Here is an 18,619-nt window from a genome sequence, read left to right as displayed (position 1 = left end):
AAGCTAATGAAAAATTAATCTTAGATATGTATGAGAAAGAGTTCAAATCTCAAGATTGTTTTTGCATGCTTTTAATATTTTAACCAAGACGTAAAGCTTTGTTAGTTTTTCTTGTTAAGCAAAATAAAAAAAAAAAAAAAAAAAAGTTTTAAAAACTCAAAATTCCCATTTCTCTCTCTCTCTCTCTCTCTGTCTCTGAGAAACCCCCAAAGCTTTCTTCTTGAGCTCGCATGAAATTCCGTACGAAGCTCGCAAACCATGCCAACCCCAGCTTCAGCCTTAGCCTCAGCCTCGTCGAGCCACCGCCGCGCCTCGTCGGACCTCATGGTCCGAATAGGCTCCGCGGACTCGGAAATCAAGCTGAGGGCTCTCAGGGAGCTCAAGAACCAGATCATCGGTAACCGCACCAAGAAGCTCTTCTTCCTCAAGCTCGGCGCCGTGCCGGCTGTCTCTTGTGCCCTAGCGCAGGCTCAGGCTCAAGCGCAAGCTGACCTGCTCGTCCAGTCGGCTGCGGCGCTCGGTAGCTTCGCCTGTGGCTTCGACGCCGGCGTTCGTGCCGTGCTGGATTCCGGTGCTTTCGCTAATCTCGTCGCTCTTCTCTCCTTTCCGGACGATAAGGTGATTTCGATTTGTAATAATTGAATTCACTGTTTGGTTTTGTGGATTGGAAATTTTGTTGAATTGATTATGTTTATCAAACTATTTGCTTCTAGGAGAGAGAGAGAGAGAGAGAGAGAGAGATTATGCTAGGAGATTGTGTATTTCAGCTTTTGAGAAGTGAATTACTCATATGTGTATATCGAAAAAATTTTGAATTTCCTGTTTGTGTGAATTATTGGATTCTAATCAAATGTGTGTGTGTGTATGTGTGTGTGTGTGTGAGAGAGAGAGAGAGAGAGAGAGAGAGAGTTATTATGCTAGTAAGTTTTGTATTTCAGCTTTTGAGAAGTGAATGTATATGGGTGTGCGCGCTCTCATGTTGTGTCATGTGTGAATTATGTAAATTATTGGAAGAGAGAGAGAGAGAGAGAGAGAGAGAGAGAGAGAGAGATGAAATGCTAGTAGAATTTGTATTTCATCTTTTTGAGAAGTGAATTACTCTTGTATTTGGCTTTCTAGTTGAGCGGTCGTTTCTTTTTTTTTCCAAGCCATTCTGTCTGTGTTTGATAATGAATCAGAAGCTTGTCGTTTCGTTTTGGGACTCTAAAGTAGTTTAATGTAGTGTTTTGGTGTGGTGAAAGTCCTTTAAGACTGTGTTCTGTGCTTTGGTGTCTGTTGCCGGCGATAAGAATGCAGTGGTAATTGATTGTGCTGGGGGATGGTGGATAATTTACGCTGGAACTCCTGTTTTAGTTGGGATGGTGTTGAATATGATTGGTGAGATATTCTATGGTAAGGGACACACACAATCGGAAGAATCGAAAATTGTTTCTCACTGACACTTTATGCTTTGGATGACAAATGCTTGACCTCTTATTAACCCCAAGGGATAACAGATATGTTGAGGACAATGCCTCATGAAGCAGAGTCACTAGTTTGAATCTCCTCTTGCCTCTCCCCCCCTAGGGCCAAAACGTTCTTATCCTTCTATCATGGATCCTTAGTTTCCAATTTTTGTTTCTCTTGTTTTGCTTTGTCTTTGGTGCTTCTCTCTTGTATACCTTGGTGACACCCCTTGACATCTCTTTGATGAATTATTTTGCTTATAAAAGAAAAGAAAAAGGTGCCATACTTGTGTAGGGAGTGTTTCATGGACTTAGTTTTGTGTATTGGGTATATAAGCGTGTGTGTGTTTTCCTGGTAACTTGGTGTGTGGTGGTTGTTAGCTCAATGTTGGGGGATTTTGCTTCATTTAAGGTTGTAGTATTTTTTTGTAGTTTATGCCCAATTTTCTTCATTTATCTTTGATTATTTCAATATAGTTTTTAGAGTAGGGATGGGTGAAGCTTGGGAAGGGAAATTGTTATCTTTCCTTTCTTTAATGAAATCTTCATATTTGTTTCAGATTCTTCAAAATCTTTCATCTACTCTCAGTTCCATTAGTTGTAACTTCTATCATTTTAATATATTACACACACATAAGTGACTAGTCTGTTCTTAATCTTTCCATTCTTGGATTGTTCACAAAATTGATTGTACCCTGTATCTAATAGTGACTGATTCTGCCTGCTTCATTTCAAATGTCATTTGGACACTTGCTTTGTTTTCAGGTTGTGGATGCTGGTGCACGTTCCCTTAGAATGATTTATCAATCGAAACTGGCTCCAAAGTATGATTTCCTACAAGAGAAAAACATGGAATTTCTTCTTTCATTATTGAATAGTGAGAATGAAACTGTTACGGGACTTGGTGCAAGTATCATCATACATTCTTGTGAGACTGTTGTGGAGCAAAAAGCATTATGTAATGCTGGGGTTTTAAAGAAACTTACTAGCCTTCTTGAAGGTTCCCCAAGCCAGAAAGATGCTAGTTTAGAATCTCTTGCTACCATAATAAAAAAGAATCCAGAAGCTGCTTCAAAGTTTGTCTCTGAAAGCAGAAGAGCTCTGAGCTCTGTAATTGACTTATCTAAAGATAGGAATCCTCGGACAAGGTTACTGGCCTGCATGTGCTTAATTGTTATAAGGAACACGTCTCCTTGCCATCTGCAAGATATAGGCATTAAAACCAAATTGGTTTACCTTTTACTTGAACTTCTTGATGATCCTGGGCAAGTTGGAGAAGAAGCTTCCTTTGCGTTTTCTAGTTTACTTGCACAAAAGGAGGATCTACAGAAACTGGCTTTTGAGGCAAATGCTATTGATAAACTTCATAACCATTTGCAAAAACATTTATTACAGCCCAGACGTTACCAGGGAATTTTGTTGGCATTGGCTGAGCTATGCTCAAAATTGGAGAGCTGCAGGTCCAGGTTCCTCTCACTAGAGGTCTGTTGTTTCATAATGGATGCATAAACTGGCACAGTTGATTTTAATTGTTTGCATTTAATATTTATATCATCTGTTGAATTTTTGTATGCTTATTAATTGTTCTCAATCTCACTGTCCATTCATCCCTTGCAATGAGTCATTAGGAACATGGACCTATATTGTATAACTTTTTATTTTATTTATTAATTTCTTTTCATAATGGATATAGATTTGGGACTAACGCTTTGTTGTTGAGGACTTGTTTTAGTGTAAGGGATGTCGATATGTATGTGTCACGTTAATGATGGTAATGAAGTAGATTTATGAATTGGGGGTAATATTAAAGAGGATGGGCAACAGAGATTTGGTTTATGGGAATTAATAGTTGGCTGAAGTTTGCATGGCTAAATTATGTTTTACCTCTGTGTGCATGTGCACACATACGGAATATGTTTTTTTTCCCTTGCTTGGCAAAAGTAATTACAATCCCAAGTGCTTGAAGAGAGATCTTATGTATTTCAATTTAGGACTTTGTAGCTTGTTAAGTATCATTATTGAACTGCTTGGTATTGAATATCCATGTAGAATTCTTTTATATGTCATTGTAGATGAGTTTTGTTTATGAGGGAACATTGTCTTTCCTAAGTATTGTTACTCCTGGATTTAGCTGTCCATCTTTTTCTTGGCGTCTGTAGATTTTACTTGACTTTAGTTTGCATGCAAAATATATGCTAATGGTTTTAGACATCTTAAAGAAGTTTTTGCAACCCCATGATAGCCATAGTTGACTGCCATAATTGGTGTTTGCCTCATCATCATCCTTTAGCAATAATATCTGGTTATATCTTTGTTCTCCTCTAGTATGTTTTATGTGCATCATTTATCATTTCTAAATAGCCAATCACTATGGGAGTGCAGGAATTGATTAAGAATTGAATTGCTCAACTAATCTAATTGTTAGGAATTGGAAGGTCACCTTTTTTTGGGTGCATGACTGCTGGACATTCAACGTGTTTGATTCTATTTTCAAATATATTTTTTTCTTGATGCTAATGATATGCTATCTATTTTTGCCTTGTTTCCCATCCTCAACTACTTATGAATACATGGGAAATAAGCCAAATTAAAGATAATATAAAGTCTGCACTTTTTAGACTTTTATGTTTATTTTACCAATTTGTAACTTCTAATATATTGTCATGAATACAGGTATTGAACTTGGTAACTGATGCACTGACTCATGAGGTTGCTGACGTACGTACTGCAGCTTGCATTTGCTTAAGAAGTGTCTCTCGGTCAATCAAGGTTTGTGCTATGAATGTTTAGTTCATGATAACTGATTTATGATGATTACAGAATAGACTTTTGCTGATAAAATATCGTTCAGAGTTTGAGTGCAGGTCGTTTTATGAAAGAAATGATTGTTATTCCCTTGGTTCGGCTTTTACATGACCCTTCTACTTCTGTCCAGGTATGCAAGCTTATCATACTGATGATCATTTTTCTTCACATAGGTTGTTTTTATTTATTTATTTATTCTTTACTATAATTGAAGTCTATTATATTTACACCTTGTTGTAAGTTCTGTATGAACCTTAATAGAGTTGGGACTTGGGAATGTGGAGATACTTGGTTAAGTGCTTTGGAAGCCATTTGGAAGATTTTACTCATAGCTTAAAAAAATTTGTGTGTGGTAGCCTTATTTATTTATTTATAATTATAATTGAAGTTATTACATTTATACCTTGTTTTAAGTTGCTTACGAACCTTCATATAGTTTGGAATGTGGAGTTTCTTGGGTAAGCACCTCGGGAGCCCCAATCAAGTAGAAGAGTTTGCTCGTAGCTTTTGGAATTGTGTAAAACTTATTCTATCTGCCTATAACCCCTAATTTAGGTTATATGTAGCTGGTTTCTTGCTTTAGTTCAAAGATGTGAAGGAGTGAAAGATTCTCCTCATAATATAAAATGTAGCATATGATTGTGCTGATAAAATCAGGGTATGATTGTATATATTACACCCCCATTCATCATACTTTGTTTGTTCCCTGAAGTACACCAATGCTTCTTGCTTCTCCCCATCCATCACCCCCCCCTCCCCTTTTTTTCTCTATACATCGTATTATTCTTCATTGTTTGCATATGCATGCAAAGTAATATTGAGCTTACTTAATATGAGTGGAGCTGACAACATCAGACCCTGAACACAATCAGTTGATCATTTTGTAAAGGGTATAAATTTTAAATATTCAAATCTAATCAAATTTGGACAAACCTTCTCAATATTTTTTTTTTTTTTTTTGGAAGTGTATATCAGTAGGTGATTTCAGGTTGATCCCCAGTAAATAGTTTGGAGTTGAATTGTAGTTTTCTCAATTTATTTAGACAGGTAATGTGTACTATACTATTATGTGGCCCAACTAAAACCCTTAGGAAGCCAACCACCTCTTAGCTCTAGGTACAAGGGAAGGGAGGTTTCTGGTGCAGACTTTTCTCATGGTTAATGACACCCCATTTTAGAAATTGAATTATCTATAGCATAATCATTCAAATTGTTGCATAAATCAGGATTAGCTTAAAATTTATGATAGTTTGCAACTGATTTTCCTGTGATCTCAGATGGTACCTCACCAAAGAAATGGAAGTGGACGTAAGCTCTGTATCCTAGTCATAAAGAACATTAGTATTCAGACAATTTTGCAATCCCGTGTTCTCATATAGTTCCCACTGTGTTTGAGTGTGAGTTGTATACCTATAATAAAGGGAATGTATCGAGTCTCTGAGAGAGTCAACTGGTTCATAGATTCAGAGACGGGTTTTCTTAGACTGGAGGTTGAGTGTAATTGATCTGTCTGTACTCACATCATCAGAATGGTATAATAATAAATGGTGTGAACACTTTGTAAACAAAACAACTAAGTTTTCGTGAGGAATTGTGCTTTATAAATTAAAACCATGCTGTGTTGGTAGCATCTGCATAGCCTTAACAGTTTTATTATTATTTTGATTATCTAATTTTAAGCTTTGCAGCTATTAGTATTTATCTCATATTTTCTTTTTCCTGAATCTGGTGTTTGGAAGGCAGACAAAAAATGCCATTAGCAATTATTCATTGTGAAATCACACAGAGAGGGATTCCCATCCATCTCTGAATTGGAAAATCCTTTTTCAACATGCATTGTCTTTAACTGTGCTTCTCCATTCCACTTATCAAAAAAAAAAAAAAAAAAAAAAAAGTACTTGCGTGATCACTTTTGAGCAGATATAACCTTATTAGTACTTATGAATTTAGCAAGTGTTGCTTAGAAAATCTCCCTTGAATGCTCTATTTTTCAGGTTGCGGCTCTTGGTGCTGTTAGCAATATTGTGGTGGATTTTACAACTGCTAAGTCTACCTTTTTACAATGTGGAGGTCTAAAACTTCTTGTACAATTATCAAAATCAATGGATCCAATTCTAAGGTTTAATGCTTTGTGTGGTTTGAGGAACTTGATGTTCCTTGCAGACAACACTTGTAAAGAAAGAATTTTTTTAGAGCTCACGGCACCCTCATTATCAAGCCTTATCTGTGGTAATGATCAAACTCTCTTTGTGACAATAGTTCAAATTCTTGCTATAGTGATGGGGTATAAACCACTGCTTATTGCATTTACGGTGCAGACCCTGAGCCTTTTGTCCAAGAGAGAGCTCTGGCTCTTGTTCGCAATCTTGTTGATGGATGTTTAGACTCTATTAAGTATGTGTTCGCTGAAGATGGCATTATATTAGATGCTATAGGAAGACAATTGCAGAATACATCAAAGGCCGAAATTGGGATACAGGTTAGAAGCCTTTAATAGTTGAGAAGTAACATTTTGAACTAGTAATTATTACATAGAGTGCAATTACAGGTCTGACAAGCAACATTAGCTGGTAATTATTACATAAGAGTGTTACTTTAGAGTGTCATATTGATTTGATAGTGACATGTTGCATCTTGTCATCACTACCAATTGAGATTATGAGATGCAATTCCTAATTGCTTATAACTTTATTACGTAACCTTGCTCTTACAAGGGAAGGAAGTGCCATTTGAGCTAAAGCTTGTTGGCGGAATGCTATGCTAAGTTAAAATGTTAGTCTAAAAACTTCTCACTAATTTCAATTGATTTGTAAAATTGCCAATGGTTTCAAGAGACTCAGAATTTAAAATCTTTTGCATAATCATGTTAAATACATACATATAACCAGTGCCTGGCAGACTTCATATGAATCTCATCCTCCCTGCATCCTTTTTATTTTTTTATAATAAATAAATTGGTAAGTTACATGTGCATCTAGTAGTTCTTGAACCTTTTTTTGAGAGGGGGGGGGGTGTTGGAGGTATTATTTTAATCCCTTTTTTGATAAATAAGGACAGTCAATTTCATTTTTACCTAATGAAGTTTTGTATGATTTTACAAAATTATTTTTTGAGTTGAAAGTGAGACCTAAAGCGCCTATTTTGGTTTCTTTTGCCTCCATTAGAAAACTTCTTCTCTATATGACAGAGTTTAGCACAATTCATTCTGCTGTCTTTATTAAAGAAGCCTCATTGTTGTAGTTGTTTAATATTTGAAGGCATATGGAGAATTTCCACTAAATGTGAGGTTTTACAAATTTATCTTTACAATGGAAACTATAAAAGAACCTGCACATGGAATACAATATAATCAATTATCTTGAGATACATACATAATTATGTATTAGTACTTGTGAAACCACACGCCTGTTTTCATTGTCTCTTGCCCCTGATGTGAATGATATGAGAGATCATGAATATTATATCATGTAGTGTTAGGCTGTAACTGTTAATTCATGCAGTGTGATGAAATTTTTGTACTTAGAGAAAAAAAAAAGTATTTGAGCCATAAAATTAGGTGTTATCCATATGGACACTTGATGACGATGTTGTTGGATTGGTCTTAGGTTTAAAATTTTCTTGTCATGGGGAAGAAAAAGAGTACAGGTACTTCCTGTGGAATATTGCTGGATCTGGATATGTTCAGCTTCTATACTATAGAATTTAAGGATTTTCTGTTAGTGTTTACACATCAGGAAAAAGAATCTGGACACATCCATTGTATCATATGTGATAAGTATGCTTTCCAATTTTTTATTTAGAATTTTTAATATAAAAAAAATGAATAGTGAAATGGTAAGATGAGTTACTAACCCCTTACAATAGTTATAATAAGTTTATATCATAATATAGCATTCATGCCTTTTCATATGTAATATAGTATCAACATTAAAGGGCACAACTGACATAAATTCCATGATAAAATTTATAGAACAAGGTCTACGTTTGATATTAATACGCATAGCAGGTTTTGGTGTGTATATATATATATTTGTTAGCATCATCATCATTTATAGCTCCCTGAAATTCTTTTCATTTAGGGAATGTATGTGCTCAGCAATATTGCCAGTGGGAACGAGTTTCATAAGGAAGCAGTAATGCACCAACTCCTTTTACAAGTGAACAATGGGACCCAAGCTTTTATACTCAAGTTTTTGCAGAGTAATGACAGCCAGTTACGTACGGCAGCCATCTGGACCATAATAAATCTCACTATTCCATCAAGTCCTGGTGCATCCAGTCGGGTTGTAAAATTACGCAGTGCTAGCATAGTTTCTCAAATAAAGACAATGGTCAATGATCCTTGTGTGGATGTAAAGGTTATTAATCTTTTATCTCAAACTGGATGGATTTTTGTTGGTCATTTTTTATCTGTTTGCTAAACCATACCTGATTCTTGTTTGGTGTAGTTCCGTGTAAGTACAGCACTTGGGCAATTTATGACTATTGGTGACGGCTCAACGTGATCACTCTTTTCTCATTTTTCCCTGTTGCTTGAACCCCAAGCAAAGCAAAAGAATATGGTTGCAGTTTGCATTTTCATCTCTTCTGTTGGATATTATCCAGCCTTCCATTGGCGGCCTGCAAAACATGGTATGCTTCATTCAAGGTCTATAATAACTTTCTTTATGGTCATGAAACAGGGTTTTGACTAATCTACTGTTGTGACAGTCAAAATGAGAATTGTTTGTAGCTCATTATAAATTTTAAAAATATTGATCATAAGGTGATAGCAGTAGGTTTGTTATGGTAAAGATGATGGAATAATAGCCATCTTACATTTTGGCTTCAAGTCAAGATGTGAAGGGTGTATCTGAAGCAATTTCAATACCTGGAAATTTTACTTCCAGTGTGTGGTGGGGGTTATGTATGTTACTTTGATCTTTTTCACCCTATTTCAAGTAACTTTATGTTGTACTCTCACCATCACTATATTTTCTTTGTTATAGTTTTAGCTTTCAGAATGATGCTTAGTATTATTTGCCTTGAAATAGCTTCAAAAGATTGGAATTGCTGTTCTGATAGGTTAACTTTTGTTGTTATGTTCCCCTTTTGCAGATGTAACACATTGCTTTCAGTTTTTTCCAGTTGGAGCAGTGTGAGAGTTTTCACATTTTTTAGGTACTCCGGATCAATTACCTTCAAGAATCTCATTCCCATGGTACATACATTCTGTATCCATTTTGTTGTATGTTTCAAATGATTCACTAGTAATAGTCTTGAATAGTGTACCATGTGACTCCTACATATTGCCTGTCAAATGTTGCACCATTAATCAGATTGTGAAGATGATATCATGTCCAAATGTTGTTTGGATATGCTAGTGTGACAGCACATTTCCTATTTAATGGCTCTGTAGGAGCATTATAATGGGCACTGAATGTGGATGCTGTTTTGCTACTGCAAAGCAGGGTTACTGATGCCACTGAAGTTTTCCTTTCACACTAAGATGCCCTGACTCATTGCTTTGCTGGCCACTCTATGCTTGATTGAAGGTTCTTGTAACAGCCATGGAACAGAAATTTTTTTTCTGTTGATGTACTTGGGATAATGGTTTAGTAAGGTATTTGGTAGCTGATACATAATATTTAGACTTGATCCAACTACTTCGAGATGGTTGGTGAGACCACTGCGGCTTTGGTAGATATTTTCCCTTGGTTGATTAGGCTTGGTATCATATTGGATAAACCAATGTTTTCAGTTTTTTGTTTTGTATTTTTGGTAAAAGACTAAGGTTAGTAAGATTAGCATGCAAGTATACCCCAGCAGGTGTGCTAGGGGATTCAAAGTTGAAACTCAAGCATGGAGTCACAAGACAAGCAGGAGAAACTTTCTGCATCATTTTCATTTTTTAAAAGGCCAATCTTGGTTTATGGCCTTCACAATAGACATCCTTATCTATCTTACTTGTGTAACATTAGGCCCTCAACAACCACCCCCCCCCCCCCTTTTGTGGCTGATTTATGTTTTATCTTTTGTTTTTGTGCTGGAGCCTAACCCTTTTAATGTGTGCTGCACTTGCATATTTATGAATAAATAGTGAATGTAAAACAATAATGTATCCGAGTAAACAGTTAAGATGCTGGGCGTATTATTTCTCAACTCTGTCCAATTTGGAGTGCACCTTGTGGATCAACAAGTTTATTGTACCATCGATCTTGCGGCATTGAATTCAAGCAAGTTTATTATTTTAATTTCTGCTGTGATTTCAATGAAAACGTGGCCAATCTAAAAATTAGTACCAATAATAATTGATGCAGTTGAACTCTGGGGTGCTCATTATTCATCGTGAGAATAGAAATACACAATCGCTAAAACAAATGAAAACTAAAAAGTCACTGTGATGAAACGTGAACGTAATTTTATGCATATATGGTCGCCCACTTCCTCAAGCAATGGCATAATTAATCGCACTTAGTTTCCCTCTTTCTGTTTGAACTTTCAAAAAAAGAAAAAGAAAATCTTAGTACTATGTGATTAAAAAAAAAAAAAAAAATCTTTGATAACTCTGCAGATCTTGGTTTCACTTTACCCAAAATTGGAGCTTAACAAATCATATAAGCAAATTCAAAATGGCTCTGATGATTAGAAGATATGAGCATTCACATCTCAAATGCTTTATGCTAAATGTAAGCATTTTTTAGCATTTAAGCTCAAAATTCCCACTCCATTAGAACTTGTAAAAGCCAAGTATTGCACAAAAATTTGCAATACTGCTACATTGTAATAGAATTGCAAATGATAAAGAGATATATTATTATGTAATTCTCTCTCTCTCTTACTTTTTATTAAACAATGCCAACACTTTCTCTCTTCTATTTTGGAATATATTATTTTATTGTGTAGAAATATTATTTTAATGTGTTATATTGTAAAATAAAAGTTGGGATGCTGAAGTATTGTAAAATAGTATTGTATAATTGATAAAGTAGTTTTTTTGATGGTAAAGTAAAATAGGATAGCATTTTGGGGTGTGAATGTTCTTAAAATGTTCCTATTCATTAGGCGTAAGTACAAAATTAGTTGTGCAAAAACATATTTAGTACTGTAGATTTACAATTCAGTAGAAGTCCACAGGATCTGAAATTGAGTTGCTCTTCCTGAAAATACATTGTTCAGTTCTTAGGAGCCTGAATTCAACTCTTAATTGGTATTGACTAAAAGACGCACAGAATTTATACTCCAATCCATTAGAAGAGTTACGCGTTTTCCATAGAGAGAACATGAACTCATTGCAAGTAGAGGGAAAAAAGGGTCAATATAAACATTGTGAGTCAGTGACTTCCTTAAACATTACACTGGATCTGGACCATCAGGTTTCATTGATTTTCAGACATGTAGAACTGCTGAAAAAAAATATGGGCAATATCTTCAGCAGTCGAGTGTTATCAAATTCATGAGCTGTGCACACATCATACAATTAAAGTTTGATGTATAAAGGTCAAGGTTGAACTGCATTCAATTGAGAAAAAACTCAGTTTGTCATTTTCATTCTGGCTCTTGAAGTTGCTGGTATTCATATATACAATTTACAGAATACAACATTCTATTAGTTTTGTAGAAAATGATTTAAATGACATTCAGTGGACCTTGATTATGAATTGAAATATACCTAGACTAGGAATAACAGAGGGGAATTATATATGAACTTGAAAGTTGTCAGCCAATCCTCTCCGTGTTTGTGTCATCCGAGGGCCATATCACAGTATCCATGAGACGCTCACGCATCAACTCCAGGTTTTGATCAGAAATCTCTTGATATATTTCAGCATGATTACATTTCTACATCACAATGACAGAAAAGAAGGGGTTTTAACTTTTTGTAACTTTGTTGTAAGTTGTATGTAATTTGCAAGTTTGGGGGGGGGTGAAGGGAATTGAGCAAAGGTTCAAATTCCACACCTTAACCCATTTACCATACAGGTGAAGCCGTGTTATCATCACTCTCTCAGCAAGGTCTTGCTTCTCCTGTTGTTTGAAAAAAAAAAAAGTTGCATATGATATCATACATATCTTCAATTTGGCCAAAATATGCAGCATCATTTATAGCAGCATTCAAAGTTCAAACATGAGATTTGGCACAATATATAAATAATTGAACATTCCTACTATTCACCAAGACAAAAGGACAGAAGAAACATATATCAGAAATTTTGTTATTAGACTTTATGTTGTGGGTTTCCAAGAAATGGCCTCATGATATGAAATAGTTTTAATTAGGTACAGTCAAATGGATGAATCACTTTGGCAGATCCAATATAATGCATTAAAGGCAAAAACTACCTTTCCAAGGGAACGGATGAAACGTTTTCCATCATTAGGCTTGTTTGATGCAACAAAGCTGTCCACATGAACAAAGAAGCAAGATTTAGATAAAATAATAATTACCATAACATAGACATGTCTAAACATAGGTCTGTTCAGATATGAGTTGTGGAATCTGTGACTTCGATTCGCGTGCAATGCATTCCTCAAACTCAGAGACACACAAGGTTCTGATACTGTGTCAAAGCATCAAAACCAATTTTTTTTAACGAGCAAACCAAAAGATTAAGCTATTAGATGGAGAGGCAAACTAGTAACAAAAACACTTATCAAGCACCACAGCTAACTGATGTGGAACTCTTTAACAGGTTAAATTTCAAATTAGCCAGCTTATGCAGCTCAGAGCATTTTAATCAATCCCTGGCTATTAAAATACAAAATCTCACAGTTGTCATTTTAATCTAATTCACAAAAGAATATGGTTGGTTCCATATGGCGCTTTCAGATGATTCACCATAACTCCCAATTCAAGTTGTACCACAAGTATTTTATAAATCAAGAAGGTGGATAATTCTCTTAAGTCTATCAGATAGAAGGCAAATCACATGTCGCTGCATTTTGTTACAGCCAAAAACAAGGCATATATAAGTAGGATAATTGCATATAACAAGGTTGAATATCCCACTTACTCGTAAAACCACCTATATTGCGTTGGGTTCATTTCATAAAGCTGGTTAAGAACAGTCCTCACAGCCTTGTATGTGAAATAGTTGAGAATTTGCTGCAAATAGGGACATTTTGTCAGTTATATCACCATAACAGGTTACAATTTTTATTATGAACGGAAGATGTACACAAATTCACATGTTTCAATGCTTAGAAGGGATTGGTTAACACTTGTACTCTTGAATGAATATAGGGGCACATCCGTATATCAAATAGCATGATTACTATATCCTTCAACAGGTTATATCAACTATCAAGACATCATGAGTACTCACTCACAATGGCATTTATTGCTATATTATGCATTTCCTTAATAGGCTTATGATGTAAATTTGAAAATACATAAATAGTTTAGATTCAAATCAGAGTTCAAATGGTTTGGAGCACATACAGTTGTCATCATATTCCAAAAATGGCCATGGCCACAACCCTTACATCAAGAAAAAGTTTTCCAAACTAAAGATTGATAAAACTAGGGCAGAGAGTGCAAAACAGTGTTTTGAAAACACCTTGCCTGATAGGTGGTGATATGCAGATTGGCAACGGATAACAAAAGAAAGTTTAATTAAGAAATCAGAATCTAACGTTAAAAGGCATGAATCGGGTAGAATGCTACATCAAATAGGCAGTAGTATTTTGACATACATGATATGCTCATGCCTATTGCATCTGGATTAGGTAAACAATGGAGCAGAAGCTGCTGCTCTACCCAACAGATTAAGACACTGTTGTTTAGAAAGAAAGAGACTAAAAAAGCGTGCTTTTTTTTTTTTTTTTTTTTTTTTTTTTTAACAAAAACAGAAAATTTGTGAACTGGAATTGTGCCTATGAACAAGTTAGCTTTAATCTCATGTCTATTTTTTTACAATCTTCCCATTTGTTACTTGTAGCCTCCGTAGCTCAAGTTCTAACTAATGGAGCTACCATCAAGTTGGAACTTCTATGACTCCTTATTAAACATGAATAACATTCTAATCACCGTTGGAAAGATTCAAACTAGAAAGTGAAGATTTAATCTTTTAGATGTCTACAGGTATCATTTTATTATTATTATTATTTCAGTTTTTGGATGAACAACTGGAGGCATCAATTTTTAGTGCACATATAAATGCGGCAACATTATTTTTGTCTTCTCACATCAAGAGGGATCTTCGAAACTGCCACAAGTTCTACTCTATAAACAAAGAAGGGAACAACAGAAATGACCAAAAAGTAAAGCATTCTCTGAAGTTAATCAATCAAATAACCATGCGGAATAAAAAACCTTCACAAATCTTGAAAATTCCTCCAGTAAACAGCTAGCCCTTCCTATGCTTCTAGCATTGCCTATCCTATATTCAAGATTCAACCATGCATGCAAAGGGAATGCAATCCTTCCTATACTTCTGGATACCTATCCTATATTCAACCATATACACAAAGAGAATCCAATCCTACACTAAAAAAAGATCAAGTCACCAAAAACAGCGAAAAAAGTTCATCATATCATGGAAGAAAAAGATGTTTTAAACACACTAACACTCTTACACAAACTTCACAAACGTAAATGCAACATTCTAAGTTTGAGTCAATTCTCTCACCGTTTTAACATCCTCAAAAGTGTCTTCATACTGGCCACCAAGCTCGTTGACAATCACAAATCTCCGATCCTTTCTCTGCTTCCTCGAACTCCTATTAACAATACCCGAAAGTGCTTTCCTTGAGAGCCGCAACTCACGCCCAGAATCAATGAAAGAACTTCTTAACTCCACGGATCCTAGCTTCCCCAAACGCTTCCTGCTCATTGAATTCCTATGGAAAACCAAATCTCCACCACTCTTGAGGTTCATGTTAGTTGAAGGTAGTGCATCCAAACACAAACATGGACTAGTATGAGAATCCACCACAGATGAACCCATGATAGATAAAGCTCCCACCATCCTCTCTCTCTCTCACACACACTCAATCCAAGCTTAAAATGACAATTCCCAGATCAAAAAATTCTGTCTTGCAAGGTGTAATTCAAGAAAATAAGAGGTACCCACTAGAGAATACCAAGAAAGAGCTAGTGGGTATCCAAGAGAATCGGAGATTAGAAATTGTTGTCAAAGATTCATAAGCTGAAAGGTCAGGAAGTTATAGGAGAAAGAAAGATTGTGTGCAGGGAAAAAAGTGTGGGGGGAAATGGCAGATTTTTCAAGGTGTGTGTGTCAGCAAAGTGTGAACAACCTTAACCAGACAAAATTTTGAGGTCCAAAATTCTCCACCCAAAAGGCTTAGGACTCAAATCGAACTTTAACTCCTTAGTAATTTTTTGTGAAAATTTTTGATTTCTCTAAGAATCTGGACAGTTTTTATAATTTGGTGGGTGTCTTGCCACGTGGGGAGAATCAGCTTGTCGAGGTTATACGAACGTGTTAAATTAGTTCGATAGTTCTAAGTTCTAACAACGTGGTTCTCAAAAAAAAAAAAGTTCTAACAACGTCTTTGAACGGTTTTACCTGTCAGTGCCCCACTCGCAATGTTGTCGCCTGGAACACACTTCCTACCTTGCTGGAGCAAACATAGAATGATAGAATATAGCAAGTACTAGAAGTTAGGTTCGAAGGAAATCATGAATGTCCATGGTATACGTGTAGATGATATACTTAATTGTCACATAATAAATGAGACAAGATAATTCCAAAGAATCAAACATTTTTTATTTATGATTCATCCAAAAAAAGAATTAAAAAATAAACCATTTTGGCAATAAAGTTTATGGTGCATGTATTTTATTTTATTATTTATTTATTTAAGTTGGGATTTTTTTTTTTAGAGATTTAAGCAGGGACTTGATTGACTTGCAAGTTGCAAACTCTAGAATTTGATGACACGCTCCATAAAATTGCGTGAGAATATGTTTCCAAATTGGTGTGAATCCTTGCGGGTATGACTTTTACTTGCTTGCAAGGAATGAATAGAATAGTAACCAATTTCAGCAAAAAAAGGCACGAAGTCCGCCTTTAATTATTTGCATGCTGCAGTTTTGATTTGAAGAGCCAGAGTCTACCAAACGTCACCGACCCCTCTCCTCTTTTTTGGCAGGATATGAACTTTGGAGGTGAACCAATTGAATTGAATTATAAGGCTTTCCCCCCCTCTTTGGGCTATCATGCCACATGAACTACATTATCATAAAACACATAAATTAGCTAAATACACATGTAATGGGTTTCAATTAGTTCAATTAATAAAGTTTTTTTTTTTTCTTAAGAGATCTAGGGTTCAACTTATTTGGCTCAAGACCATTCTTTAGGTTTAAGGCTTGCAACAATATAGTTTTGGATAAAATCCTAAAAGAGATCATTTTAATTCTAAACTCTATGGTCATGACCCATGACAATCTAACTCATTCATCAATATGTATTGAAAAAACCACTAATGAAATAACCTATATAGCGAGATGAAAATTCTCGTTGACATCGATTACATCCAAAAAACATCATTTTGTTGCTTCTATGAAAATGAAGCATTGGTTCTATGAAGCAAACAAATGCGTTGACGCCTTGACAAGAAAAGGGTTTAGATTCAAACCAAGATTTTTATGCTTTTTGATAGTCTGCCTGTAGACTTACGTATGTTGCTATTTTATGATAATTTTGGACTGTATTATGAGAGGTTGTGGCCTCTCTTCTTAGTTTTTGTTAATGCTATTCAATTTTTACCCAAAAAAAAAAAAACCAATTTTTTGTTGATAGTTTGTTATTTTCTTCACATTAAAGACATAATTAATGGAACTTTGAGAAAGGGTAAAAGCGTAGTATATAGATAGGACTATATGGATGAGAGAGAGAGAGAGAGAGAGAGAGAGAGAGTAAAACAATGTTGTTTTGCATGTAATGAGTGCTAATGAAAATTTTCCTCCTGTTGTATAAGTTATTGCGTTAGTGAATTTTAATAGATATGGATGAAATAATTACATTGTCAAGACTTAAAAGTTTAGGGCTTAAACATACTTTTAAAAAGTCAAGATTTAATTTATCATAAATGAATAATTATGCCTTTATCTATTTATTTTGAAATTCTCTCTCCCTATTTGTTTATTCAAGTAATTAATTAGGGGAAAAAAAACCTAGATAAGTAGTGGAGCTAAGTGCAAGTTTTCCCTAATCATTCAAATAAGAAAATGTATTTCATGTAACAGATATATGTATTGTCTCTTTTACAACATGTAAATTCTACATGATTGTGGGGTTCACCCATGGTAAGATGGAGGATGCATATATTTTAATGCATTACATGATTATTGGTTAAATAGGCTAGAATGACTATAAGAAATTTTAGGGATGAAAGAACAATCATGTTATAATCTAATGCTAGTCTTACCAACATATTCTCACTCAATTCTTCATTCAATATATTTTTCATTTTTACTTCTCCAATTTGCCAACATATTCTTCATTTAAAAAAAAAAAATTATATTTAGAGATGAAAATGATTATCTTTTTAATGTGTTTAATTAAGCTTCTTTTTTTTATAAATGAAATAAGCTTATTTTTATATGTTTATTTTACTTTAAAAAATCTTTCATTCCTTTTTTTTCCTTAATTAAACGTTGTTTTAGATAATTTAGAATATTGGACCACTTAAATTGTCCCCAATTTTAAATCATTTGGCATGTGAAAATTTTAGTCTTATTTGAGTGACAAAGGTTATTTGCCAAGTGAACAATATCGTAAATAGAGAGGGACTTTTTTTTTTTTTTTTTTTTTTTTTTTTTTGAGAAGAAAACTGATGGATTTTATTAATGTAATTCAACTACATCCAATAGTAAAATCGAACCAATATGTGATGGGACATCTTCCATCCATACTTGAACATCTGGTATGCATAGTACATTTCTAGTCAAACTATGAGCAACCCTATTGTCGTTTCTCTTAACGTGAGAATACAACAATTTTACAAAATTGTTAGGAAACACTTTCACATCTTTACTCAGTAAACACGTTGGACACCCGTAGCTTCTCCCTTCATTATCTCCTCTCAAGCACGTTACCGAACCAGCTGGATTTGAAGGAAATTTATTAACCTTGAAACTCAATCCCGGAATTTTAGTAAAAGTAGAATCCCAAAGTGAGCTTTTATGATAATAAGGAGTTTCCTTTTCAAGTGACCTTACCGTTTCAACCATTTTCTTTGGTTCAGCCATCCTTTCCAAATCAGGCGCTAGAATGAGGCTAGAATTAATGCCCTCATTACTTTCAGTTAACGTTGCTAGAGCCTCCTTCTCAATTAATATCAATTCCATTTTATTAGGGAGAGAAAAATCCGGAATTTTGATATTATGAGAATAAATTTCTGCCGTTACCAAGCCTTTT

The 18,619-nt window shown here is 34.8% G+C and overlaps 2 protein-coding genes across 7 annotated transcripts; one reads left to right on the top strand and one right to left on the bottom strand.

Moving 5' to 3' along the window:
- The first annotated feature begins 126 nt into the window (after positions 1–126).
- Positions 127–10,190, top strand: LOC112033839 (uncharacterized). Of its 2 annotated transcripts, XM_024066609.2 has the most exons (10): positions 127–618; positions 2,211–2,927; positions 4,119–4,214; positions 4,297–4,380; positions 6,245–6,479; positions 6,569–6,729; positions 8,330–8,608; positions 8,699–8,882; positions 9,348–9,450; positions 9,701–10,190. In XM_024066609.2, the coding sequence occupies exons 1-8, from the start codon at positions 259–261 to the stop codon at positions 8,753–8,755; spliced, it is 1,989 nt and encodes a 662-aa protein (XP_023922377.1). In that variant the 5' UTR covers positions 127–258; the 3' UTR covers positions 8,756–8,882; positions 9,348–9,450; positions 9,701–10,190. The 2 variants fall into 2 exon arrangements, with proteins under 2 accessions (XP_023922377.1, XP_023922375.1); XM_024066607.2 differs by having other exon boundaries at positions 9,348–10,190.
- A 1,079-nt stretch (positions 10,191–11,269) lies between these two features.
- Positions 11,270–15,560, bottom strand: LOC112033837 (chaperonin-like RbcX protein 2, chloroplastic). Of its 5 annotated transcripts, none has more exons than XM_065762041.1 (6): positions 14,861–15,560; positions 13,244–13,335; positions 12,573–12,630; positions 12,192–12,257; positions 11,902–12,071; positions 11,270–11,389 (listed from the first exon to the last, which is right to left on the bottom strand). In XM_065762041.1, exons 1-5 carry the CDS (start codon positions 15,197–15,199, stop codon positions 11,949–11,951), a joined length of 678 nt encoding a protein of 225 aa, XP_065618113.1. In that variant the 5' UTR covers positions 15,200–15,560; the 3' UTR covers positions 11,270–11,389; positions 11,902–11,948. The 5 variants fall into 5 exon arrangements, with proteins under 5 accessions (XP_065618113.1, XP_065618111.1, XP_065618112.1 ...); XM_065762039.1 differs by lacking the exon at positions 11,270–11,389 and adding an exon at positions 11,409–11,635; XM_065762040.1 differs by lacking the exon at positions 11,270–11,389 and adding an exon at positions 11,409–11,632.
- Between the last annotated feature and the right edge of the window lie 3,059 nt (positions 15,561–18,619).

This window comes from Quercus suber, unplaced genomic scaffold (assembly GCF_002906115.3).
Source record: "Quercus suber isolate HL8 unplaced genomic scaffold, Cork oak 2.0 scaffold_439, whole genome shotgun sequence".
In the NCBI taxonomy this organism is placed as follows: Eukaryota; Viridiplantae; Streptophyta; class Magnoliopsida; order Fagales; family Fagaceae; genus Quercus; species Quercus suber.
The sequence above is the reverse complement of the archived record's forward strand: the minus strand, read 5'-3'. Positions and strand labels throughout refer to the sequence as shown.